This window comes from Malus domestica, chromosome 13 (assembly GCF_042453785.1).
Source record: "Malus domestica chromosome 13, GDT2T_hap1".
NCBI classification, from domain to species: domain Eukaryota; kingdom Viridiplantae; phylum Streptophyta; class Magnoliopsida; order Rosales; family Rosaceae; genus Malus; species Malus domestica.
Genome location: NC_091673.1, coordinates 5,258,339 through 5,285,153, shown reverse-complemented (window position 1 = coordinate 5,285,153; position 26,815 = coordinate 5,258,339). Strand labels below are relative to the sequence as shown.

At 38.2% G+C, this 26,815-nt stretch overlaps 5 protein-coding genes and 1 long non-coding RNA gene across 7 annotated transcripts; 3 read left to right on the top strand and 3 right to left on the bottom strand.

Annotated features, from left to right (window-relative positions):
* The first annotated feature begins 208 nt into the window (after positions 1 to 208).
* LOC103451871 (protein PTST homolog 2, chloroplastic-like) lies at positions 209 to 3,874 on the top strand. Of its 2 annotated transcripts, none has more exons than XR_003767833.2 (8): positions 209 to 1,147; positions 1,441 to 1,558; positions 1,989 to 2,181; positions 2,281 to 2,510; positions 2,730 to 2,858; positions 2,952 to 3,099; positions 3,396 to 3,464; positions 3,549 to 3,874. XR_003767833.2 is itself a non-coding variant. In XM_008391309.4 (8 exons), exons 1-8 carry the CDS (start codon positions 561 to 563, stop codon positions 3,642 to 3,644), a joined length of 1,587 nt encoding a protein of 528 aa, XP_008389531.1. In that variant the 5' UTR covers positions 209 to 560; the 3' UTR covers positions 3,645 to 3,874. The 2 variants fall into 2 exon arrangements, 1 of the variants encoding a protein (XP_008389531.1); XM_008391309.4 differs by having other exon boundaries at positions 2,730 to 2,875.
* Positions 3,547 to 5,914, bottom strand: LOC139190351 (uncharacterized). The gene is made up of 5 exons (XR_011574527.1): positions 5,373 to 5,914; positions 5,026 to 5,194; positions 4,658 to 4,782; positions 4,417 to 4,549; positions 3,547 to 4,335 (listed from the first exon to the last, which is right to left on the bottom strand). It is a non-coding gene; the product is annotated as an uncharacterized lncRNA (long non-coding RNA).
* Positions 5,915 to 5,982: 68 nt separating this feature from the next.
* On the bottom strand, positions 5,983 to 7,402 carry LOC103451872 (uncharacterized protein At1g27050). The gene is made up of 2 exons (XM_008391310.4): positions 6,648 to 7,402; positions 5,983 to 6,547 (listed from the first exon to the last, which is right to left on the bottom strand). The coding sequence occupies exons 1-2, from the start codon at positions 6,984 to 6,986 to the stop codon at positions 6,263 to 6,265; spliced, it is 624 nt and encodes a 207-aa protein (XP_008389532.2). The 5' UTR covers positions 6,987 to 7,402; the 3' UTR covers positions 5,983 to 6,262.
* A 585-nt stretch (positions 7,403 to 7,987) lies between these two features.
* Positions 7,988 to 9,926, top strand: LOC103451873 (uncharacterized). The gene is made up of 2 exons (XM_008391311.4): positions 7,988 to 8,760; positions 9,259 to 9,926. The coding sequence occupies exons 1-2, from the start codon at positions 8,201 to 8,203 to the stop codon at positions 9,671 to 9,673; spliced, it is 975 nt and encodes a 324-aa protein (XP_008389533.3). The 5' UTR covers positions 7,988 to 8,200; the 3' UTR covers positions 9,674 to 9,926.
* Positions 9,927 to 16,494: 6,568 nt separating this feature from the next.
* On the bottom strand, positions 16,495 to 18,691 carry LOC103451874 (homeobox-leucine zipper protein HAT5). The gene is made up of 3 exons (XM_008391312.4): positions 18,162 to 18,691; positions 17,293 to 17,684; positions 16,495 to 17,112 (listed from the first exon to the last, which is right to left on the bottom strand). Exons 1-3 carry the CDS (start codon positions 18,298 to 18,300, stop codon positions 16,642 to 16,644), a joined length of 1,002 nt encoding a protein of 333 aa, XP_008389534.1. The 5' UTR covers positions 18,301 to 18,691; the 3' UTR covers positions 16,495 to 16,641.
* Positions 18,692 to 23,290: 4,599 nt separating this feature from the next.
* On the top strand, positions 23,291 to 25,468 carry LOC103451875 (putative pentatricopeptide repeat-containing protein At5g40405). The gene has a single exon (XM_008391313.4). The coding sequence runs from the start codon at positions 23,528 to 23,530 to the stop codon at positions 25,373 to 25,375; it is 1,848 nt and encodes a 615-aa protein (XP_008389535.1). The 5' UTR covers positions 23,291 to 23,527; the 3' UTR covers positions 25,376 to 25,468.
* The last annotated feature ends 1,347 nt before the right edge of the window (positions 25,469 to 26,815 follow it).

Here is a 26,815-nt window from a genome sequence, read left to right as displayed (position 1 = left end):
ACATGAAACCATTTTGGTGGACACAAACGCAGGTGGTTTATATATCTCAAATTAAATAGACATGTGATCTGACATTACTTAGTTAAAGAGAGACATTATCATGTAATTAGTAACATGACAATGACAAAAGCATTTAAGAGCAATGACAAGTGTTTAAATAATAAACCACTAAAATTATTCATTATTTCAAAAGAGAATCGAGCGTAGAATAAGATATGAGTCAATTCTTTTTTTATGTAGAACAAGATATGAGTCAATATCTCTTCCGTCGAGAATCTCTCTCATTCTGCGGAATCCTTGGTCCTTTGCCCTCTTATCCTCTTCCAAGATGCATTGATTAACGATTAAAATATCAGACACAGTAATTAGCAAATAATTGTTTTTATTCTTAAAAATGGAAAACGCGCTTTGAATTTCTATTCGTACACCTTCGGCTTATTTCGCCTTTAATGCCTGTTTACGTGTCCCGGTGGTTTTGTTCGTTGCTTCGCTCCCCCTCCCCTCTTTTTTTCCATTTCTCCGCCTTCCACCCCCAATCTGTTCGTCGAAATGCCTGAGCCATGCTCTCTTCCACCACCGCCGCAAACCACCTGATCCTCCCGCCCTCCTCCTCCCCAGTTGTTGTCCCTCGCGCCTTTCCCTCGATTCTTTTCATCGGTAATTCAAGAGCAATAACCCGGCGGCTGCAGGGTCATCACCCGATAACCGGCTGTTCTTTGATTCTAGGGTTTTCAGAGTCGAGAGAAGGGTACAATTACAACGGGTTGTATTGTGGGTGTTCTGGGTTTGCGAGGCGGTGTAAAGATTGGGATGGCGAGGGGGATGATTTCACCTTGGAAGCTGAGATTCTGGAGTTCATGAAGAGCTCCAAGAAGCCCCAGGCGTTTCCGAGCAAGAAGGAGCTGTTGGAAGCTGGGAGAGATGATTTGGTCGATGCTATTACGAAGAAAGGCGGTTGGCTTTCGTTGGGTTGGGATTTGGAAGAAGAAGATAGAGCTCAAGAACGCAACTTTAGGAATAGGGATTCGACAATGGCGAAACAATTCGACAGCGGTGCCTCCAGCGGCAATCAAATTGGGGTTTCCGGCGTGGGTTCTTCGATTCTTGATGATTCTTCTCAAGCAGCATCGTCCTCTGGTCGATCACTGTGAGGATTCTGTTATAATTGAAACTTGTTCAAATTTTTAGATTTGTTTTTTTCCCAGGTATAATTATTCTTTTTGTTTTCTATGTCATTAATTTGGAAAGTGATGTGCAAACTGTGAAACTTTCATTGAATATTTGCACCATGGATATGTATTGTGTGGATGAGATTTGTTATCTAAAAAAAAAGGCGAGGACAAGATATTCGTCGTTCATTGATACTCTATGTTTAACACTAGAATCGATGAATACTTGTTTGGGAAAGGGATTCAACTCAACTGTTGTATATATGTGTAGAGAAGCCGCTACAACAGAGGACGATACTGGAATTGCGGGTATATTGAATCGATTGGAGAAACAGAGAAATTTGACGCTTGGTTTGACTTTGAGAGAGAAAGAAGACTCAGCTGATGATGTAAGTTCGTTTAATTTACTTTGAAATTGATTGTGTCTTTTGGTGGGGTGATATTCTAGGGGAAAGCATTATGCAAAGTCCTGAAATTTTTACTTGTTTCCAGTTTACATACTTCTGTATACATTTATGGTGGTAAGCTGATGATATATATTTCAGAATTGAATTGCATTTTTGGTATATTTCGTGAGGATTGCATATGTCTAAAACAAAATCAATTCCAATTTATCAGCAAATGTTAATGAAACTTATTTTGTTCTTTCCACCATGAAGTTCATTTGAAACTTGAAAGAGAGGATAACTTTTATGTTGGCAGTCACAATGACAGCATCGGCATGAAAATAATTTGTTTTTAAGAGTTTGATGTGATTGTTTCCTTTGCATGTAGAAATTCTAAAACATAACGTGATGCATGTTGCATTGTAAAAGACAGTTGCTGGCCTTGACAAGCAGTGGACCTGCATCAGTAAACCCCACCAAAGCCATTCTTAACGATTCAAGAGACGGGTCTAATCACAACAGATCTCTTTCAAACATTGATGTGCTAAGAGGAGACTCACCCAGACCTGACATGTGGAGAACTTGGAGCACCCAGAGGGCTGGAGTTTCGGATCTGGATTTTGAAGGTATTTTATAGTTACTTGTTTTCAGTTTTCACTGGATTGAAGGTTCAATATTTGGTTCAAGTAACCTTTGATTGATGATATAATGTATGTAATGTACAGCTGATGAATTTTCTTGTGATAAAACGGGAGTGTCTGAGGATGTTTCAAGAGATCGCATATTTAAACTAAGAGCAAGAGCTAATGAACCCGATCGAAGGATTGAACTGGATTCTAATCAGAAAGGGATCAATCACAAGCAAATACGTAGTCACATCAAGCACCTTGAATCAGAGCTCATCTCTGCACTTCGTTTGTTGAGGTCTAAAACTGATGAAGCTGCATCACAGGAGGTGGGTATGAACAGTCTTCATTACAAAAATATTAAAATTATATCTAGTTTGAAAATTTTCACTCTAAAGTTTTAACTATGTATTCGCTTTCATTTTCTTTGCCATGGAACCCTTAAGTTTTGTTTGCATTCAGTTTCTCTTGGAAGCATTCTCATACGGTTATAATGTTTCTAGAGGATTCGTGTCATTATATTAAACACATTCTATATTTTTCATCAGGGTCATGAAAGCAACTCTGCAGATTTGCAGAACCTTGCTGATGCTTGGGAGTTTCAGGAAAATGAGATTATGCAAGCCCAGGACAAATTGCGTTCAACACGTGCCAAGTTAGCTGTTTTAGAAGGAAAGGTGGCAATGGCAATAATGTATGCACAGTTTCTGTTAGTTTAAAAACAAGACTATGACTTGCTTGACTATTGACATGTTACCCACCCATATCAGCGAAGCGCAAAAGATTGTGGAGGAGAAACAGAAGCGGATTAGTGATGCTCGCAGGGCCTTACGACTTCTTCGTACTGCATGCATTGTTTGGCCAAATTCAGCCTCAGAAGTGCTCATATCTGGATCATATGATGGTTGGACTACCCAGGTCTGATCTCCTCTTGAATTGATCAGTTAGGTTAGGCTTAAGTAATAAGAGTAGATGCATGTCCTTGTCCACTCATTCATTTATTTTCTTACTTTCCTTTCGTTATTAGATGAAGAAATACTGCAAACGATTAATAAGTTATTGTATCATGTGCATGTATTTTTTGTTTTATGAGGTAATTTATACTTGCATTTACCTACGTTTTCGAAATACCAGTACTACCACCATGTTTCTTAGCAGTGGTCTTCTACTTGCTTTTGTAATACAAATGTTGTTGCCTGGTTGGTTGCTTGCAGAGAAAGATGGAGAAGTCGAGAACAGGAGTCTTCTCTTTGTCCCTTAAATTGTATCCGGGCAGATACGAGGCAAGTAAATTTTGTTGTTATCCGGTTGAGCTTTTATATTTCCGGAACCCCATTGATTAATGTTTTTTGGATCTTGCATTTCAGATTAAGTTCATTGCCGATGGTGAATGGCGGGTTGATCCCCTACGCCCAATTGTTCGCAACAACGGGTATGAAAACAACGTCCTGATCATAACATAACACATGCAACTGAAGCCCCCAACAAGCATAAGAAGGTATTCATCGAGCAGAGACGGCAATTCTTCCCCAGATTCTTGAAGATATAGGCAGTAGATATTAACTAATGTGATTCTTTTATGTCATGATTCATATGTAACATCACCGTTGGCGTCTTTTCTTCTAATCTTCTTCATGTAAAGGCCGAATTTTTTAATTGTGACAAGTAATTCAATGGGAAAATTTCCGGAAAACTCTCACTTTTCTAGCTCTGATCGCAGACTCAATTTTAAGTATGCGGCTTTTTGTTTCGAAAGTAAAGTTGGTTGCTTGAGGCTGTTTTCATGACTTGAATCCGTGACCTTTCAGTCCAAAAAACATGACCCTGTAAACCTGCTACCGCATGAACTAGGTAAAGCTCAGGTAACTAGGTTGTTAATCAGTCTGAGATTGGCGACACGAAGTTGTAAACCCGCTACCGCAGTAAATCTCGATTGTGTCGGCTTCTTCCCGAAATTTGTGGCAGAAACTCACTTCTTGAGGACTCGTTTGGCATCTGTATTTCCCAAGCCAAGCTGACCATGTTCACCCCAACCCCATGTCTTAATCACTCCATCCTCGGTCACAATAGCAGAGTGCTCGGCTCCAGCTGCAATCTGCACACTTCTACTCTCACCGAGACCGGGGATTTTCTCCACGACAACTCACTTTGAATCTGTTGACGGAAAGAATCACACACGCAATCAGCAGCAATCACAATTCGAGCATGAAGATCATTCAGATACATTAAACTTACCAGAAATATCCAGTGTACTTTTCAGATCTGTACGATGAAATGCCTTAACCTGCTAAGTGCTTTACTGGAGTCATTTTTTCAGGATTACTAAGGACTCCATGGTGATTTCCACCAAGCATATGAACTTCCGCACCTGTTTAAGATATATCCGAGGCAGGGCAGCTATTTTAAAACACGACATCTTTTCGCCACAGATGATGAATACACAGAACTAGTTAAAACATGAAATCAATGTGCATACCAGCTAATACTAAAGCATGATTCCTCCGACAGCAATTTTGGTAAACGAGAACGATGTAGGTAAACACTGTGGACAGTGAGTGCTTAAAGTGCAGCCAAACCCTCTTCCCCAAGTGTACCCCTCAGCTGACGCCATAGACAACAAAGAAAACAGCAATCAGAGAATCAAACTACCGAGGCATATAGTGTTCAATCGGTACTTCCTACAGCACCGGCTTCTATACTATGTGGGAAACTATGGACCAAACTAGCATGGAAGTCCTTAGATCTTTCATGAACTGGAACATTTTTAAGCTGGACATTCGTATGACGAGCAATGTGATCAGCTTTATATGACCAAATCAAGAAAGGGGGATTTGCTGCACTCACCAGATAATGCTGCAGTATGATCTCCATTTGCAACGATGCTTGCAATTTTCACGCCTTCAAATCCTTAAGTTCGCTCAGGAAAGACTAATTAATTTTATCTTACCTTTGGAGATACCCAGTTGATCACGCTTTCCAGAACCAAATCCATAAACTTCATCTCCTGAAACACCTGCAGCCTATTGATTGCAGAAAACATCACACACTACGACAAATGGGTCATATCGACAAATGGGTCACAAAACATATACATCCGCATAAAGGTGGTTTTTTTTATTTTTCGTTCCTAAGAAAAAAAAAAGGAAAAATATAGTATTTTTGTAATATTTAGACGGAAGCAAGGAAGAGACCTGAGGTCAAGGCGAGAACGTGAGCGCCGCCGCAGGCGAGGAAGGAGATGGGTCCGGCGGCAGAGGAGAGAGTAGGGAGGTGAAGCAGTTAAGGGACGTGCTCGTCCTGTAGCCTGCCCGTCCGCTCCTGCCCCCCAACTCCATAGCTCTTGCTCGCTGCATGCTTCTTTCTTCTTGCTTTACTCCTCTGCTTTCTTCACTCTCTTCCATTACAACAATTCTCTGATTGCTCTCTAGTCTCTGCTCTTTGTTTTCAATTACTTTGCTTTACAATTCTGTTCTATTAAACTGCTCGATCGTGGGGTCTTTAGGCTAAAGATCTTGGGCTTAAACATTTTCATAGCTTTTGAGATTTACATATATTTCTTGCAGTTGAGTTACAAATTCCCTCCGCCGCTTTCAAAGTTCTGATTTGAATATTTGATACAATCACCAAGATCTGCAGAGCTCCGTTCATGTTTTTGGGCAGCTGCCGTGTCCTCTCCTACTCATTAAAATCTGGCACTTGCCTCCAAGGCCGGGTATAGGTCCGCTGCTTAAATCTAACCCAACAAACAGAATGCAATCACATTCACAATCAGAACAACAACATTGTTGAACAGCTGAAGGCTTGAAGCAACTATAGTACTGCATTGCGTTATTCACAACATGGAGCAGCCTAATTCATTAAAATATAAAACAAAAGAGCATACAGAATCACAAACCAAACAAATGCAAAACATCGGATTCACAAACAAACATAAAACATCAATCATCAATGATCTGAAAGCCAAACCTTTTATCTCTGCTAACTCAAGCAACTTCATACCCACTCATATCTCTATGAACTAAAACCCATAGCTAATGTTACAAAACTAAACCCTCCAAATCCCAAAACGCAGCTGATAGTATTACAGGATATCATCATAAGCAACGATTTCTCTGGGTTTGGAAGGCGCATCCAACGCCGACGAAGAACTCTCAGCAGCAGTGGCAGGAACAGCAGTAGCGCCGCCTCTGGGATTCACTATTGCCGAAGCAAGCTTGTTCCCTCTGCCGCGCCCCCTCAGCGGCACCTCCGCCCTCACAAGATTCGAACTTGCCGACGACCCGGAACCGGAATCTCTATTTTCAGCACCAGCTCCGACTCCCTTCCGCCATTGGGCAAGTGGGTCCGTCGCCCAAAGCACCTGCAGCTGCGGCAAAACCCCAGATTTCAACAAATATTCGAAAACCCAGAAACTAAATAGTAAAAAGAAAGCTTCTTTGGGTCAATTGAAGAGGAAAGATCAGTACTTTTTTGGATTCGATGGTGATACCGAATGATGGGTCGAGAGAGGCAGCGATGGCGGCTTGAGCGGAGTCGGCGGCACGGTAGGTGACGTAGCCGACCGCGTCGCGGTCAATGCGGATGCGGGAGATGGGTCCATAGATCTCGAACCGGGACTTGAGGTCTAGGACAGAGCAGTCGGGCGGGAGACCTGTTACGATCAGAGCCGGCGGCGGCGGTTGCTTGTAAGTGGGTTTGTCGAGCTCGGGTTCGGGTTCCGGATGTGGAGGCAGGGGACGACGGCGTTTCGATCCGGAGTAGGGGGCGTGGCGGGAGAAGTAGGGTTTGTCTCTCTTCCGGCTCATGGTGTTAGATGTGCGAGTTCACAGTTCAGTTCCCGGCGTTCTTGCGATAGAGTGGAAGCGTATGACATGCGAGTTTGGAGTTTGACCGTCAAAGTGGGTTGACTATTGGTGTCCTTGAACAGTAAAAAGTCATGGAATCCTTTTATTTCTTCGAGTAGAAAATATCTTTCCTTCTTTTTGGGTAAATATCTATCGGAAAATGAATAGGAAACATATTTTGTACGGTTCACCAAGAAAAATAAAATGCTATGACATGAGATTATCATTCGAATTCGAGTGCACAAAATGAGTGGATATGTTCAAACAATTATGACAATGTTTATTTTTTATTTGTAGTCACTTTTCTTTTTTGGTACGATATTGTATCGGATCATGATGAAGAATAATCAATTCACCATTATCACAAACTCCATCACCCACTTCTTACTTAAAATCACCAGGAAGCAGATTTAACAAAAAAAAAAAAAAAACAATTAGTTGCATAGTTGATTACCGCGCACGTTGAAGAAGAAGAAATAGGAGAAAAGTTATACATTTCAAGGGAACCATACCATTTTTTAAAGAGTTTTAAAGTTAGTTATTATTTCTTAAAATAATAACAAGACCATTAACTCTCTCACCTCCCGTACTTCTTAGAAGTTTTACCTCATAATCCTATACTTACATGATTTAACCCTATGTTGAATATAACAATATTAACTTAAATATACAATTAAAATATAACAAAGTGTGAGAATGTATGCTAAACACACAATGTGTACAGGTTTACCTCCACAAAATGCCTCACTTAAAAAAAATTTGACGTCGCAATTTCATAAAGACTTCATCTACCACTACTTAGTTGTGTCTTAAAAAGTAATTTTTTAGCAGTTATGTCAATGTCACGAATCATTCTGGCTAAAAAACTTTTAATTTATTTGATTGTTAAATTTGAAGGTATTTGTGTCTATTTAAGTGGAATTTTGATTATATTTGAAAGTTTTTATAAAAAAAATGACATTTTTAAAATTAAGGCTTAGTTTTTTTGCTATATTTGATAAATACTCAACTCATTCACACTCCAAACATTCTGATGGTGTTCATAAATCCCTGCCTGGACGCGGTAAAATCCTCACTCAGAGAAGTAACTCCCCAACAGAACCCCCCTAAAACCTTGCCTCAATTCGCAAGTCACAATCCTCCTTGGGTTCTATCGTCCACCTAACTCTGCAGCAATGGCTGCATCTCTATCAGCATCCACATCGCCATGGACGTCAAATTTGTCTCTCAGAAAAACCCACTTCGTATTTTCACCACAAAATAGCCGTCCAATCATTACCCACATCAAACAATCCCCTTCCAGCCCCAATGCTGAGTTGAAGTTTCAAACTTTGCCCAATTTAAACCCCTCTATTGTAATTTCACCCCTCGCTCGCGCTGCATCACGAGTTTCCTCACGTGGGTTTCTTGAAACAGACGAGGAAGATGAGCTTTTGCCGTTGTTTGAGCGGCCGGTCAAATTTGCCCTTTGGGTTTTGGTCTGGGCATCTGTATCGCTTGCTTTGTTCGCGGCTTCCGGAAATGCAAATGCTGCTGCTGCGGCGGCTGCGGATTCAATCAGAGCCTCCAACTTTGGCCTGAAGATTGCGACGGCGCTTCGAAGCTCCGGCTGGCCTGATGAGGCTGTGGTGTTTGCTCTGGCCACACTTCCGGTCATCGAGCTTCGTGGGGCTATTCCTGTTGGTTACTGGATGCAGCTTAAGCCTGTTCTGCTAACAGTTCTATCTGTTATTGGGTTAGTCATTTTTCTCCACTATAGCCATTTTCGACATTTTACTTGATTTTTGTTGGGATTTTGTTTCACCAACGTTGTTTGACAGGTCTCTAATGATTGATTTGTGTCTGTTTTATAGAATGTGCCTGCTTATGGAAATATTTGTGCAATGTGGTTCTTAACTTTTAAACAATTTATACATTCAGCATTTTCCTTGTTGAAGAATGTAAAACGTCCCACGTCGGTAAATAGACAAAATGAAATATAGTATATAGGTGTGATTAGTAGTAGGCCGCTAGTATGTCAGTCTGAAATCCTGACGCTCGTAATGGCCTATTGGCTTTTGCCCATTTGATCAAAAGGGTGCTTCAAGTTTCAGCATTTTACCTTTATGCACTATCTATGGCATTTTCGTGTACCATGTGATATTTGTGATCCTAAGAAGAGTAGTTTAGTCAAATTTTTCATTGAAATTCACCAAGTTAGGGATTGACAGAGTTTGGGACTATGCATCTGTAGGAACATGATTCCTGTGCCCTTCATCATACTTTACCTGAAGAGATTTGCATCTTTCCTTGCTGGAAAGAACAAGGCTGCAGCTCGGTTCCTTGACTTGCTGTTTGTGAGGGCTAAAGAGAAAGCTGGCCCTGTAGAGGAGTTCCAATGGCTTGGTCTGATGCTGTTTGTGGCTGTGCCTTTCCCGGGAACAGGAGCATGGACAGGGGCCATCATAGCTTCCATTCTCGACATGCCATTCTGGTCAGCGGTGTCTGCAAATTTCTTTGGTGTTGTGTTGGCCGGGCTTCTGGTAAATTTGCTGGTGAACCTTGGCCTCAAATATGCAGTTGTTACTGGTAGTGTCCTCTTCTTTATTTCCACATTCATGTGGAGCATCCTTCGGAATCTTAAGAAGTCTTTAAGCTCATCAAACTGACATGAAATTTTAAATTTGTTACCGACGATTGAATTTTTGAGCTTGTATACATTCTCTATTCGCTTCTACATGTTCATTTGTGTCAAATTTTCAAAGCATAGTTTGACTAATTACACAACATGGTGTAGAAGTTCTATGAATACCCTCGTATTTTGTTACTAATATGATTTGTTCAGCTGTGGTTCGGGGCAATCAAAGCACATGTATCGGAACTGAGTTGCTACAATCTACGATATGCTTACCTTTCGATTGAGTTTTGTCTTGTCATTTGATGAATATCGCATTTTGTTTGTCTGTTAAACACAATGATTGGGAACATGTGGGATAGGTTTAATCATCGATCGAAATCTATCCACTCTGCTTGTCTAAATCTATTTCTCAAGCACTGGTAAAGAATTCCAGAATGTGTTTAGCCTCGCTGAATATGAAGTGATTGTCCAACCCTTGATCTCAAGCACTTGTATCTTTGTCAATCTATGGTTATGGTACCCCGGCAACTTTTAGTAATGAACCATTCTAGCATTGGAGGGAATTTTCTTTACTCCTCGGGTTTGTACAATCATGTGTCTATCTCTGTCTGTCTCCCGTCTTGGCACATGATGAAAGAGACTTGTGCATGTTTGTATATAACCGGTGACACATGAGAATCTCAAGGAGTTGGGAGTTGAGCATTCTTGTTTTGAAAGGAATGACTTGGTGTCAAGTGCCAACTCTTCTTATTGGGCTTTAGGATTGGATTGCTTTTTGCTTGAGTGATTTGTAGGTATCTTTAAGTGGCCCAAAGTAAGGTTGAGCATGTGAGGACCAAAATCCTTCTAGCTTTATGCATGGGAGTGAAAATATTTAAGTGTTTTTGGTAAAAAATATTTAAAAGTATTTTTTGTGAAAATAATTAAATTTGTTTGGAATCGTTTTTAAAATGGTTAAAAATGTTTTTGGTGAAAATATATTTGGAACCAATTTTTAGTAAAAACGCAGGTAAATTCTGGAAAAACACTTTAAGTGCTTTCAAGCATAAAAATATTATTTACAAGCGCTTTTAGTTATATTAAAAGTACTTTCAAATGAGCTCTAACCCAAAGCATAAAAGTGTCAATTATATGAAATGGGCTCACCCCTTCACTCCAACCATATAAATATGGGTAATGCTAGAGAAACCGAATGATGTGGTTGTTGATGATTGATGTATTACTTAAGTGTTAATTAACGTGCTTATTTCTTATTTGTGACATATCATTTGATTTGCAAATTTAATTTAAAATATTGGTCTCTCTAGTATCATCCTATAAACATTATGTGAAACAAAACTTACACTTAACATTGCACGTCACATTGTATTATCAAACGAAGATGTTAATCAGCTTGCCTAGCCACTGTCCTGCTATGCATAAAGCAAATCGGGAAGAGATCCTCTCCAAATCTCTCCCACCAAAGTCCACCAATCAATAAATCTGGATCCTTAAAATTTGATACAACGGCTACAAATATGGGTTCTCTTAAAAAGTTATAATAATTTTAGTCATTGGATCAAATTTAAAGAATTCAGATTAATTGATTGGATGAATTTGGTGGAAGAGATCCGGAGAGGTGTAGTCACTGGCCCACTTCGATCGTTGAATCAGCTGACGAGGTGTGGGCGGCCACGTGGGTATTAGAACCAACGAAAGAGACCGTACACGTGTGCCATCGCCGGGAGAGGAGCGTCGATGGTCCCGCAGGGACAGACCTGTCAATACAAACAAAAGCCCATATCACATTCCGGGGCCCAATTTCGACACATCGCCCACCCACTTGCTTTCTTATCCTGCGCCTCTCCTGAAACAGACTACGGAAAGGGACCCTTGTGCAGTGGGCCCAGCCTTCACTTTCTGAACCACCATGGCCTGCCTGCCACGTAGCACGCTATACATCCACGGCCCGAATGTGGGCCTGGCCCATTAAAGTGCCTATGGTGTTGTGCTCTCCCAGTAGACAGTTGCCACGTCTATGGTCTACGTTCTAGGCTCTAGCCCCTTCTGCTACTTGTGGAGAATGTGATTGTCTGCTTCGATATGATTTTGAGATCGTCAGTAATGTGTGGTGGTCTAATTAGAAGAAAAAAAATTAAGACTTTGATACGGTTTTTAGTTATAAATATTTTTTGATTGAAATCTTATTGATTTTTAATTTTTGATCGAGATTCTTGAAATAAATGTGATAATTTATTTATTTGTACGTTACTATATTTTTTAAATTAGAAAATAGAAATTTTAGTTGTTTATATAAATGAGATTTTAAATAAAAAACCATAATTTGTGGGATTAAAAATATTAAAATATAAACATACTATTGTGTGTGTGTGTATAAACATGGGTACATTCATCAAAATTAACCAAAAAATTATTGTATCAAAACATGGGTACATTCTTCAAAATCACAAAAAAAAAAAAATTAGGCTTAATAACATTAGTAAATTTGTTCGATTAAACTTGACATGGATACATTTTAAAATCAAAGAAAAAAGAATGTGGGTAAGTTTAAAAATGGATTAGAAAAAAAAATTAAATAGATTTTATATAAAAAAAAAAGTACATTTTACATATAACAAATTGGTATATTTAAGAATGAGTACATTTTAAGATTAAAATTTTTTACATGAATGGGTACATATAATTATCATGGGTACATATAGCAAAATAAAAAGTACAAATAAAAAAATATATGGGTACAAATACAAATAAACTTTAAAAAATATGGACACAAAAATAAATTAATAAATGGGTACAAATTAAAATTGAAAAGAAAATTGGTACAAATTAAAAAAAATTACAAATTAAAAATAGGTACAAACTAAAATTAAAAATATATGATAAAAAATTTAGTCATAAATATAAATATAATAATTGTAACTTTTTTAACATTAAATGAATATATTTAGAAATAAAAAAAATATTTTATTATTAAAACAATTAATTATGTTATTAATATCTAAAGACCTTGATTAAAAATTGAAAAGGAATAAGATTTTAATTAATAAAGTAGCAAAAAGAAGGATGAAAACCTAATTTCTCAAAAAAAATAAATCTAAAAGTTAGAAAAACTGAAGTGGCCAATGGCTGTGTCCACGTGGCATAGCTTGCCAACTATGAAATGGCTGTGTCCACGTGGCGTTGCTTGCCAACCGTGAACTACTTGTTGGGGAGATTTCTTGAGCCATTAGAAGTCGTAGTGTGGTCGCTGTTGGAGTTCTCACACTCCACACGGAACACATTTGACTTGTGGTTGGGTTAGAATTTGCAAGAAAAACTTCGATGGAGCAGTCGAACAATATGTGTTGGTGGTTTCATTCGATCCTGCTAATTATATCGGTATGATAAAAGCAATTCTAATCCCGAAGTTTATCTCTAGGGGTATGATATCCACACATCCCTTTTTACTTCTTCCACACATTTTTTGTTTTCGGTCGTCGGATCAGATGAATTGAAGAAGATCAACGAACAAAAATTAACAAGGAACGTATGAGAAGTAAAAAATGGTGGATGGATAGCACACCCCTATCCCTGTAGCTGAGAAGATGAACTAAACTGCCCCAAATGTACAAGTCAATAGTTTGCTTGAGTGAATTGGGAATGTTTGTTATGACAAAAACTCTTCCTAACCCTCTATTGAATTTGTTTTTTCCCAATTGAGTAGGGGATGTTTGGGAGGTGAAGTTTCCACTTTTCTATCCCATTGCTTCCAACAAGCAATCATTAGTCAGATTTAGGGTTGGATATATCATACAATGCAATAAGGTTCGCCTTAAAAATAGACAAAGTATTTAATAAAACTTCATAAACACGATTAAAAAGTTTTTCGCTTATTAAATTAAAGCCATTTGGAAAATAACTCCTATTACTTCGGAGTTTACACAGTAGTTCAACTTGAGTGGCCGCATGTTTTATCTTACTCTTTGCTTCTTGAGAAACGCTAGCGATCTTTCTCTTATGACTTATTCAATTTGCATTTTTCATTCATTTAACGTAACGTGAACTCAATTATCTCTTAAAACTAGTGTAAATAGAAATAATAATAAAAAAGAATAAAAAACTCAACCCTCCTCCCCAAACTTGTCGTTCATCTTCCCAGTATCATTTTACGGAGTAGAATTATCTTCCCTCTTATTTCTCTTTCCTTCCCTCTCCTCTTCCCACACTTTGCTTATTCTTTTTTTGTCTCTATAAAAAAATCAATATAAGATGTTGATATGATTTAATAGGAGGAAAGAAATTAAGATGAGAGAGAATCCTCCTGCTTTTCTTTAACTATCAATTTGCAGAAAACATCAAAATCCATGAATTCAAACGAGTAGAGATCCTATCCAAATCTCTTCCACCAAGGCCACCAGATCAAGTGATCCGATCTTTTGAAATTTCATCAAACGGTCCATAATTTTTTACCCCTTAAAAGTTATAATAATTTTTTGCAGTTGGATGAAATTTCAAATACCAAATCACCTATTCAGACAAGGATCTCTTCTCAATTCAAATAGCCAAATCACCTATCCACCACATTTTTACACTAAAAGGTCAATCATGGTATTATTCATTTTACCCTTTATTCTACCTTTATCGTTAAAACTCAAAGTTTTTAAGTTTTTTTTATTATTTTTCCTAATTTTATAAGGTTACAAAAATCAAACAATCACCGCACCCAAATCGAACCCTCAAACACACATCGCATAAAGCAATATATACGATGCATACTTAAAAAAATCCTCGATTAAGCACCGTACTTTCAGTCAAAAGTTAAGTTCTTCTTCATTGGTGTCAAATCAAAGTGAATGGTATTTTCTCTTTCACCCAACAAGTTCAAATTTTTCACATCAAACCAAAGCTGCTGCTGTTTTTTTTTTTTTCACGTGAAGTGTGACAAACCAATAGGACTCACCTCTCTCTTTAAGCAACCTCCTCCATTTTAATATTTGGGCATGGACCATGCATGATGCAATCTATATTCCATAAAATTAATTAAATAAATCATGGGACCATATCCTTATGTATTATATTCCCTCATTAGGGTTTGTTTTACAATTTCAAGGACTCGATTTCTTGTGCAACATCCCAGGCTTGCATCAGCAAGATTTTTCTGCAACGGACGCAATCTTGAGGACAAATGCAAACATATGGATTAGAAATATGTATATAATAAAGTCGCAATATTAGAAAAATGTATATACAACTGTTGAAATATTTTACATATTTTTTATATAAAAATATTAGTTATGAAATTGACGGTTTTGTTTTTACCCAAAAAATTAGGCATTCCACAGAGATTAGTAGAATTAATTTTCAGTGGAGGCCATGAAGACAAAAGGCAATTTAAGAATCAAATGACACACGCATGTGGAAGGTCTCTCCTTTTTCGATATGAGATTAATTTTTAATACGTTTGTACGATGAATTTTCAAGACTAATACGTGAACAACACAAATCGCTAACTGTTGGGCTCTACACCTGGGACAATTTACTCTGATATCATGAAGAAAGTTGAAGTTCTATCGTAAAACTAATTGGTAATATGGATAATAACTTAATTACTTACTTATAAACACATATAATATCTTCTTCTTTTTTTCGAGATAGAATTAATACTCTCAACACACTCGTCCTCCCAAATGCCACAATCAAATGTCATACTCGCTCGACTATAAAATTGAAGTTAAGTTGCATAATTAGTTTGAACCTGTAAAATACTTACACTTTAAGAGTAGTGCTATGGTAATCAAAATTTTGAACCAAATTTACAAATCAAATGATGTGTTACCAATTAAAAATAAGCATGTTAACTAATACTTAAACAATAATTCAATCATCAATAATCACATCATTTCGTTTGTAAATTCAGTTTAAAAAATTTAATCTCTCTAATACTATCTCACTTTAAATAACGTAAACAAGGTGTCAACATCCCCAATAAGCTATCGGATCTGGGTTGTCCAAAAAGTCCTTTCCAATCACACACAAGTAATTGTCACCGAAGACGAACCATACCAGAAAATTTGACTTTATGAAAGCTCTATTTCTGTAAATTTCCACCATCTTTTTCAAGTGTAAAATAATACTTGTCTTGGCCGTTACTTCACAAGGACGCAGCATTCAACACATTAGTTTACAACAAAAATTAAAATATTGGTGATATTTATTTAATCCCCTCTGGAGTGCGTGTGCTATGTTGAACAACATGGTTATAATTCGATTTTAATGTAATCTTTCCTAGAAATCCAAAGATTAAAAGAATAGAGTTTTAACAAAATATTTTTGGTACTGTACATTTTTAATGAAAAATCACATTTTTATCTTTTCCTGGTACTATTCGCTACACCTTTATTTGTCATTTTTTTTTTATTAAAACTAAAGTTTTTTTTAGACTTTTCGTTAGATTTCTTTTAAAAGAATATGTGTAAATAATTATCTGTTATCGAAAACTCTTTTAAAATAGGACTTTTTATGAACTCTATCTCATCTCATGTTTTTGACATAATATTTTATAATATTATCATAAAATTTGACATTAAACTTAACGTGACAGAATTCATGAAGAGCCCCACTTTTAAAAACGGTCGTTCTCAGCTTTATTTTTGGTTTGTTTACTGTATTTTCGTTGGGGCTGCCTATCTTAATGCAGAAGAATCGATTTAAAACACAGGTTATCGAATGCAACAGCATGATCTAGTTCCAGAATATGCATTAAGATACGATTTTTCCCTTCCTTTGCACTAAAATTCCATATGTTCTTATCTTTTCATGTCGATATTGTTTTCCAATTAGGGACATGACGATTCAAACTTAAAATCTCTCACAGAATGAAAAACCATGTCGTATCATAAACCGGTAAGCATAAACATAATTAGTGGCATAATGATTGGATACATTAATTACAACTGGCAACTAATTAGATAGTGCAAAGAAATGGAGCGGCAGTCTGCTGTGAAACGTGATTTCTCTCTCTCAGTAAGGCCAGAAACAAAAGGGCTGCTGATCCTGATCGTCCAAAGGGATGTACCCAAAATTACTAGAGCTTGGTGGGGGTAAATCATCATAGCAGCAATCTTCAAGCTTTAACAAGTTTGGTGGTGGTGGGGGCAGAAGGGTCTTTCCCAGATCATCATCTTCATCCTGCGAGAAATCTGATTGATCAGCTGGTTCAAACACATGGGAGGAATCCGCCGGCTCTAACAATGATGAATGGTTTTCAGTGCAGTGCGGGCTGTCCGAGTCAAAGACATCGCTTTTTGCAGAACTTGCATCCTCTTGCTTGCACACCACCATTGCCACTTTGGTCACATTTTCTGAACCCGCATTCAGAATTGCATTCCGAGGCTCCAAATCCGATGTATTGATCGCATCCTGTGAATCCGAATTTCCCTTTCCTGGCTTTCCTTTCTCTCTCGAAAGCAAAATATCCTTGATGGAATCAATCTGTTAACACGTAACAAAACCAAACAACTACTAGTTACTCAAAACTAAATTCTAGAGTACACCAAAGTATGACAGACATAGCTGAATTTAACGGCTGAATGTGCGCTCCAGAACCGAGCTTATCAGCCGAATGTGAGTGATTAAAAGGCTATGCATACTGAATTGAGGAATTTGTTATACCTCATTCTTCAAACTTCCATTCTCCTTGAGGAGATTATCAGCATCAACCTTGAGCTTACCATAGCTAGCTTTCAATGAATCATAGTCCTTTTCCAACTGCTTGTTCTTATACCGCGCCCGCCGGTTTTGAAACCAGATTGCTACCTGGCGAGGCTGCAAGCCAAGTTCTTTAGCAAGTTGCACCTTCCTCTCCGGTTCAAGCTTGTTTTCTGACTCAAAATTCTTCTCCAGAAACTGAACTTGATTCGCCGTGAGCCGCCTTTTCTTTCCGGGCTGATGAAGGTAGCTACCGTCATAATCCTCATCCTCATTTTCTTCTTTAGGTTGGAAGAATGGCCTATCCAATGAATCCCCTCCACTTACATTTCCAAAATTAACCATTGAATTTGAGGCTGCATAGTAAAAAGGTGCAACCAAATTATGAAAGTCCTCCAATTTTGTTGACGGACTGAAACTATTCATCATGTCAGCAAAAAACTTTGATCCTTCAAACTTCACTTGCAAAAAGCTTCAAACTTTCCATCTAAACATGCAAAAAGCTTCAAGCTTTCTATCTAAAAATCCAAAAAGCTCCAAACTTCCAATCTTTTACATGTTAATTAAGCAAGTACTGGCAACATTTAATAGAACAAGTGCTTAACTTTGGTGAATAGTAGGAGAATTCTGCTACAAAAACTCGATTTTTGACAAATTAGTGCGTTGATTCAGATGATAAATGTGGAAGTTTCAAGCTTTAACATTAATCCATCAAGTCAACCAAGAAAACCCCACGAGTCAATTTCTCAGAAAAGAAATACGAAATCAGAAAGGCTACAATCCCAACAAATAAAATAGCATAAAATAAAATGCAAGGCAGATAAAAAATTTACCATGAAAAGAAGAGGAAGGATTGGGAATCCAGAGAGACTCGAGAACGTCAGAAGAGCGAGGACGCTTTTCGTTTCGAAAAGTTACTTTCATGTCCGCAGAAGAAGAAGAAGAAGAACCGTAGAGTTTCCCACTCGCCATATATTAATGCAATCAGTTTACAAAAATCAAATGATGTGTGTGTAATTAATCGAATTATCAGGGGCTTAAGGGTGGTGGGTTTAATGTGAGGATTACTGCAATGTGGAAAGTGTGAGAGAAAGTGGAGCTCACATCCATCACTCTTGTGAGAGTAAAGAGCTTGGGGTGAGAGAGGAAAATGGTAAAATCATGGGGTTGTTTTGCAGAAGAAGAAAGAGTTGTTTTTGTTCTGCTGCTACAAGTTTCTGCTTTTTCTATGGTTGGGAACTTGTGAAAGCCAGAAATTTTAAAACTTTGGAGGGGAGAGAGAGAGAGAGAGAGAGAGAGAGAGAGGGGAGATTCTTCTATTGGGGAAAGAGCTTATTGGTGGGGTTATAAAAGGAGCTTTGGTGAAGAGACGGGAGGCTTTCTTTTCTTGGGGGAGAGTAGACCGGTGGATGGAATTACCGAATGCCCCCCTTCTGGTTTCTCTTATCCAATTTGTTGCTTGCATTTTTAGAAAATTGAGAAAAATAATGATGAATCTTGTTTTAAACTAACAAATAATTGGATAATCTTCAATGTTCATATAAAAAAATTAGTGGTTAAATTAGTGACAAAATTTGAGATTTGCCACTTGTTTTGTTAAGGTAAAAAGTTCTGGGTCCAAAGTATTTGATCTGTTCGTTTGAAAAAATGGCCAAAGTTGCTTATATTCTGTTGCTCAATGCTCAAGTAATTTTATTGTGTTCGAGTAATGTGATGTTTGATAATACTCAACAACGGATCAGTGTCTCCATCTCATTTTCAAAGCATCGTGAGAGGACGGACTTAGGTCTTATTAGATATATTTCATTGTGTGTGTAACTTATATAATCGTTCATTGGATAAGCACGTAATAAATGTCATAAAATTGAAGATATATTTCATTGACATGCAAGAATCCGGGATGGACAACTGTGTTGGGTTTTTACGGCTCAAAATTAGGATGATGCAAAGAATTAGGTTTGTGTTACCTATTTGGTTTTGGTGTCCTATTTGGGTTTGAATTTTGACTTCTTAGTTGGTTTCCTTGGTAGAGAGATTTTGTTAATTACCTATTTGATTAGGATTTGGATTTACTTCCTATTAGGATTCTTATTGTAACCCAAGTCCTATGCACTATAAATAGGACGTTAGGATTAGTGTATTTTGTGTGGCTCATTCGTGTGACAATTTGGTGAGAGTCAATTTGTGAGTTAGAGAGCAATTTGGGAGAATCTTCTTCGTTAGGTTTGAGTTCTCTACTCGTTTGGTATAGGGTTTGTAATTTGTGGGATTTGGGTTGTGAGAGTTTAAACACTCTTTTGTAATCTCCGTTTGTTTAGTGAAATTCCTCGCCGTGCTTCGCTCGTGGAGTAGGCTTTACGCCGAACCACGTAAATCTCTTGTGTCAGTTTGAGATTGTTTGTTTTAGCTTTCACCTACGATGTTGATATTTGGTACTTTGTTATAATTCGCTTCCGTTTGCGCATAAAAGTACAACAAACTGATGAATTTCAATTATAGACAATTAGATTGGAACAGTACGTATGTATGATCATCAATGTTAACTACCTGTCAAACCTTCAATTATGTTAATTCTCTCACATTTCGTGAGTCATCCTCTCTCACTGAGAGTTTTTTCTCACCATTGTGTGAGTGATCTCGAATCTGATAACTTTTCTACAACCGTCGGTCCTAGATGTGGTTAAGGTCGGGGGTAGCTTCTTGCTCCTTCTCTTCCTTTTTGCTTCAGCTTGCGTTTTTCCCTACTCCCTCATGATCTCCCGTTCTACACTCCTCTTGACTTTGATCTCATCGTCTTTATCCCCAAAGTCCATCCTCCGGTTCCCTCCACTCCCAGTTGCCTGTTCACCTCTATATTTCTCATCAGTCTAATTCATACCCTTCCCACTTAGCTTTGTCCCTTCTCGATCCAAACATTAATCTTGATCTGCAACCACTTCTCTTTACCGTGACAAGTTGCAGGTTTATCAGAAGATGTGTTTGAGTTCTGGCTCGGGAGTTCACACCATCACCTTCCCCTTGTTTGCCTTTAGGCAATGTTGCTTGTGGGATGTGAATTTTCACTGTCTTCCCTTAATTTGTGGCTGCGATCTTTGTGGTGGTGCTTGGTGGAGAACAATGAAGCCATATTTTCTTTCATTTCCTTCACTTCTAGGATGTTGTTTGGTCGGATCTCAAGCTTTTCGTGTTGGTGTATATGTGCTGCTACGACGACGACGGGGGTTACAAGCTACTAGGGTTTATGTTTTGCTTTTTTTGCTTTGTTTTCTTTCTATTTTGGGCTTTGTTTTGTTTTATTTTGTTCTTTGTGTAGTGCTTATCTTGTACTTGGATCTCTTATGTACATTTGTTCGGTTGATAATGAAATTTACCTTCTACCAAAAAAACAAAAAACCTTCAATTAATGCAACCTACTAAGAGGGTATTTTGGTAAATGGATCTGAGTATAGTTTTTCATAGATGACAAGAAGGGGTCATTGAGGCCTATGGCCTATAGGGCCCTACGACTCTTTAATTTTAATTTCGTAGGGTACTGACAACTGACCTACCACGCTCTCAGTTTTCCTTCCGACTCTCAGTGGCTCCACCGGCGCAAACTCCCCAGCCGCCGCAGTGTCCTCAATATCGGCTTTTGCTTTATTTATTGTTTTCATACTTCCCATCTCATTTTATATATATTTTGTTTGAGATGTGATATTTACACATCATTTTTTTACTTCTTACAGACTCTTTTTATTTTTAATCTTCGAATTAGATGAATTAAAAAAAATCAAATGATATAAATTAATAAAGAGTGTGTGAGAAATAAAAATAAGTGTGAATATCACACTTTTTTTTTTTACATGCTAATGACTCTTTTTATCTACTTTTGCAGTCAACTATTTTGTGGAGTTTCGGTCGACTTGAATCAAATTCAATGCCCCATAAGCATTGGGGGTGAATTCGAAAAACCAAAAACCAAAAACAGCCAAGCGGAGTATCAAATCAAAGCTGAAAAAAAAAATCAAACCGAGTTGAAATTAGTTGGTTCAATTTTGATTTTAGTGGTTCAAGAATCAAATCGAACCAAATTAATAAATAAACGACGTCATTTTTATACCCTTATAATCCTACTACCTTACTACAATTATAATATCTCAAATTCTAAGAACTCATAAGCAATTCTAAACGAACCAAAAGTTTAACATTTTATTTTCTTTAATTGACGTAAGAATTGAAGTTATTATGTACTGGTTACGAGTTTAACAAAATCTTCAACTATATTATTAATAGTTTATTATATTGTGCTTAGTACGACTAGAGAGTTGAGACGGTTGAGCAAAAGCAAGTTGGTGGCGAACGAGGAGTATTATTCAACAAAGGTGTTCTTCTTGATAAGCTAACTGCTGCGATCCGAGCAGTTGAGTGTCATGTCCAAAGTCAAGGCTGCTACTTGCTAGCTAGCCTGCCAATGGCCGCATGGACTTGCAATACGGTTTGAATTTTGGTTCCTACTCAACACTCACAATGTCAAAGGCTTTGCTTAGATTTCCTAGTCTACTCTGGGATATTTTATGCTAGAGCGAGGCTATCAATCGTTAGTTTCTTTTGTTAATCATGTAATAATTATATTTTAACAGTTAAAAACTTTTGAATATAAGGTGGTCTGGACTCTGGAGTAACATTTGCATAGATCTAGTCGACATATCGAGTGTAGCATGCATATCATGCATTCGTAGATTATACATATTGTCGGCTGCCCTGATCAGATCATTGGAGTACCTTATCATGTTATCCCATCAAGAATGGTTAGGAGTCTTATGACACGGTTAAGAGAGCAACTTGAGTTATGATCATTTCTTTTTGCAGTGAACTGTAGGTTTTTTTAGACCGTCAGATATGATCTAAAATATTTTAATCTAGTCCTGTAATTGTTGCACACAATGATTATTAGAAAAACACAACTTACATATCAAGCCCTGGTGATTAATCAACTGGCTTTGGTTAGAATAATGTTCTTAATTTGTAAGGTATCGACAATGGCACGCGACCGTCTGGTCTTGTGCATCTAGTTTCCAATTAACCATGAGTTCAAAAATCAAATCTCATATATGACAATTAATTGCTAGCAGAAAAAAGCATTGGCAATGAAGATATGTAGAACAGCGCAGTAGTAAATCCAGTATGTAATTGAGGACTGAGCCGAATGCATCCAAAGATTCCAAACATCAAGCACATTGCTATACAGATAGCTACTTTAACTCGTGAGGTTCCGGTTGTACATTGTTTTGTTTGGATAATCTGAAGGAAACACTCGTGCCCTACTACATGCATGAGCCATGAGGAATATAGGAACTGTACTACTGCATGCCGTAGCTACTTTAACTTTATTTTGTTGGATGCTAGCTAGCTACGAGTACAAGCATTTCTGCTAGCTAACCCTAGCTCGTCTTCATTCTTTACAAACTGGAGACGCAAAGTTTTCGCAACAGACAATACTTTTAGAGCACTCAGATGTCATCTTCAACAAAAAGTCTCATCGTATAGGATGTAGAACTTCATGTATTTGGTGCTGCATTGCATATAAAAGGTATCTTCTTTCCCTGCCAACTGGTTCCAAGAATGGTTAATAGGATTATAGGAGGAGAATTTACCTAGCAAAGAGAAAAGAAACTTTAGTAACGCAACTCATCCACCCGCGAGCCCTCACACACAAAAATCATATCCTTTATATGTTGTTCTAAGGTGACAACTTCACTGAATACTCTTTTGATTACACAAGTCACTGAGTACTCTTTCACTTAGTATAAACTAAGCTCAACTCACTTTTCATTCTTATTTGACTTAACAAGTGATGAGTGAGATAGACACGATTATAGCATATTGTGTCATAAGTGTTTCTAGGTTAGTTTATGCAATTTACCTTTTCTATGTTTATGAATGAACAAAACCGACAAGAAAGAAAATAACAAAACTATTCAAAATTAATTATCACCACTATATCAATCAAATATCAACGAAATAGTGATAAACTAATAATTTTAATCGAAATTTAAAATTCTTATCATTTTAGTCAAATTTCCCAACGTTACTTGCCTAATGACATTGAAGGAGAACAAAAGGGTGTTTTGATTTTTTTATTTTTGTTAGATGTTTGACACACAAATGCATCATAAAGCCACCCGAAACAAAAGCACATCACTATGATTATTTGCCAGTCATGAGCTCCCTAAGATGCATTGCAAAACACCCAACAATTGCCCTAGTAGACGCATACAGCACCCTCAGAGAGCTCAAGCAAATCCACTCCCAACTGCTCGTTAATGGCCTTCTCAACGACCGTCACCTTTCCGGCCACTTTGTCGCCGCTATTGCCCTCAGAAACCCCATCAATTTGGATTATTCCAATCAAGTCCTCCACCAATGCCAGAACCCAACACTCTTCGCCTTCAACTCCATGATCAGAGCCTACTCCAAAAGCTCCACGCCATCCAAAAGTTTTCACTTTTACAGCAGAATTCTCCGATCAAGTGACAATCTTTCACCCGATAATTACACCTTCAACTTCTTGGTTCGCACTTGCGCGCAGCTTTTGGCACGTGAGACCGGTCCTACCGTCCATGGCGGATTGATAAAGCACGGGTTTGAGAACGACCCACATGTCCAAAGCGGGTTAATTTTCATGTATGCTGAATTGGGTTCTTTAGATCCGTGTCACAGAGTGTTTAGAGAAATTGTTGAGCCGGATTTGGTTTGCCAGACGGCTATGGTGAGTGCTTGTGCGAGATGCGGTGACGTTGGTTTTGCACGGGACCTGTTTGATGAAATGCCTCAGAGGGATCCCGTTGCTTGGAATGCGATGATTGCAGGGTATGCGCAATGTGGGAAGTCCAGGGAAGCCTTGAATCTGTTTCATTTGATGCAAATGGAGGGTGTGAGGGTCAATGAGGTGTCTATGGTTTCGGTTTTATCGGCTTGCTCCCACTTGGGGGCATTGGATCAAGGGAGATGGGCTCATGCCTATATAGAGAAGAACAAGGTGCGGATGACGGTGACGCTGGGGACTGCACTCATCGACATGTATGCGAAATGCGGGAACATGAACAAGGCCATGGAAGTGTTTTGGGGGATGAAAGAAAAGAATGTGTATACATGGAGTAGTGCATTGGGAGGACTAGCCATGAATGGTTTTGGTGAGAAGTGTCTCGAGCTTTTCTCCCTTATGAATAAAGAAGGGGTTCATCCGAATGAAGTTACGTTTGTTTCGGTTCTGAGGGGTTGCACTGTGGTTGGACTAGTTGAGAAAGGTTGTCAGCATTTCGACTCAATGAGAAAATTGTACGGGATTGAGCCTCAGCTAGAGCACTACGGGTGCATGGTTGATTTATATGGTCGTGCCGGGCGTTTAGATGAAGCCCTGAGCTTCATAAACGGCATGCCAATGAAGCCTCATGCAGGTGCTTGGGGGGCTTTGCTGAACGCTAGTAGAATGTACAGGAATATGGAAATAGGTGAGCTTGCCTCGAGGAAGATAGTAGAACTGGAGGCCAAGAACCATGGAGCTTACGTGCTTTTGTCCAATATTTATGCCGATTCCAAGCTTTGGGATGGAGTTAGTAACGTGCGGCAGACTATGAAGGCAAAAGGTGTAAGGAAGCTTCCCGGTTGTAGTGTCCTAGAGGTCGATGGAGAAGTTCATGAGTTCCTTGTGGGAGACAAGTCCCATCCTCGGTACAATGAAATTGAGACAATGCTGGGAGAAATTTCTCGGCGGCTGAAGTTGGCGGGCTATGTGGCTAATACAAATCCTGTGTTGTTCGACATAGAAGAAGAAGAGAAAGAGGATGCATTGTGTAAACATAGCGAGAAGGTAGCAATTGCTTTCGGTTTGATCAGTTTGAAAGAAGGCGTGCCGATTCGGATTGTGAAGAACCTCAGGGTCTGTTGGGATTGCCATGACGTAACCAAAATGATATCTAAGCTTTTTAACAGAGAGATTGTTGTAAGAGATAGGAATAGGTTTCACCATTTTAAAGATGGTGAGTGCTCTTGCAAGGGTTACTGGTGATGTTAAATCAAATGTTCATCAGGATTTTTGTCCTTTAAATTTTGACTAGAAAGAAAAGAATGACGAAAAATAAAGGTGATTTTTTATTCTTTATTCTTTGAATCTAATCAATGGGCTGGACTAAGTTTAGGCTACAGCCCAGCCAAGTACACTTCCAAAGTTTTACTAGTAAAGTCCAAGTCTATCTCAGCCACTAAATCCAGCCCATTTCTCCAGCCCAATATAATCTTCTTCTTTTTTTTCTGTTGACAAAACAAGTATTCTTGTTCACAACAAGCGATATCACTAATCTAAGCTCTACTAGCGAACGACAAGGAGAGTGTCTGAAAGCAGAACGTAGAGGGTTTAATCAAGATGAATGTCATATCCACCTGACGACAATCCACCACTTGCAATGAGAATATGGCCTAACAAAACTTGAGTGCAAAGGAGTGAACACATCCACATGGTCAACTAGCGGTCTCCATGTGGCTTCATGTTATTGGCTCATAAAATTGTAAGCTTCTATGTAATTATGGTAGACAAGGGTTAACCAAAGTCATCGAGATGGTCCTTCTACTGTGACCAACCTAATCTATGAATTAAGAAAGCGACATTTCCAACATAAAAATCTACACGTCTTTGTAAAATTAGGCATGTATCTTACTTTTCGTATGAAATTATCAGCTTTCGGGGCTAAGTCGTTGTTTGGTCGGTCCATATTTTTTGCTGTGTGTGAAAACATTAAGGAAGGATATAGAAACTTTGTTGTGGCATAACTACCACTACACATTACCACTAGCCAATTAAGTTCCGTTTAGCTGATGAACAAGACCAATTAATTTTAATTAAATGTGCAATCACGGATCTTGCAGAGTACGTACTGATAACACAATTGAGAAATTCAAATCTCTGTGTATGATTTATGATGTCACATTAACCTTGTTATGGAGTTTATTGGTCGGATTCTTGTCCTCCCTTCGCTATTTTTGCTTATCATCATAATATTGCTCTTCTCCCCAAATTTTCGAGTTTGTTTAGATGAATTTGCGTCTCACATTGCTTATTTTCGTTTATGACTTCCCGCCCATGCTTATATGTTCCCTTCGCTTTGCTGGTTGGTTCCCTTTTTGTGCAAGGTTTGGTTATATGCATGTGTGCGTTTATCTTTTCTTAATGTGTTTGTCCTCTCTCTTTCAGGTTGAAAGTGTCACTTTGTGCCTTTGGCCGGCAATGAGGAGCTAATCTCGTCTAATCGCTTATGCAACATTAAATAATCAAGTTCAATGATGCCTGGATCTCCTGTACCAATTTTGAAGAGGGTCAACTGAATAATTGTCCATACCTAAATCTAATTTCAATTAAAATTGCTTTTGCTTCAATAATTGAATTTGAAACCCTAGTTTCTAATGCTTACAAATTCTTCTGTTACTTTCAGGCCCTAACCTTCGTTCTTATTGG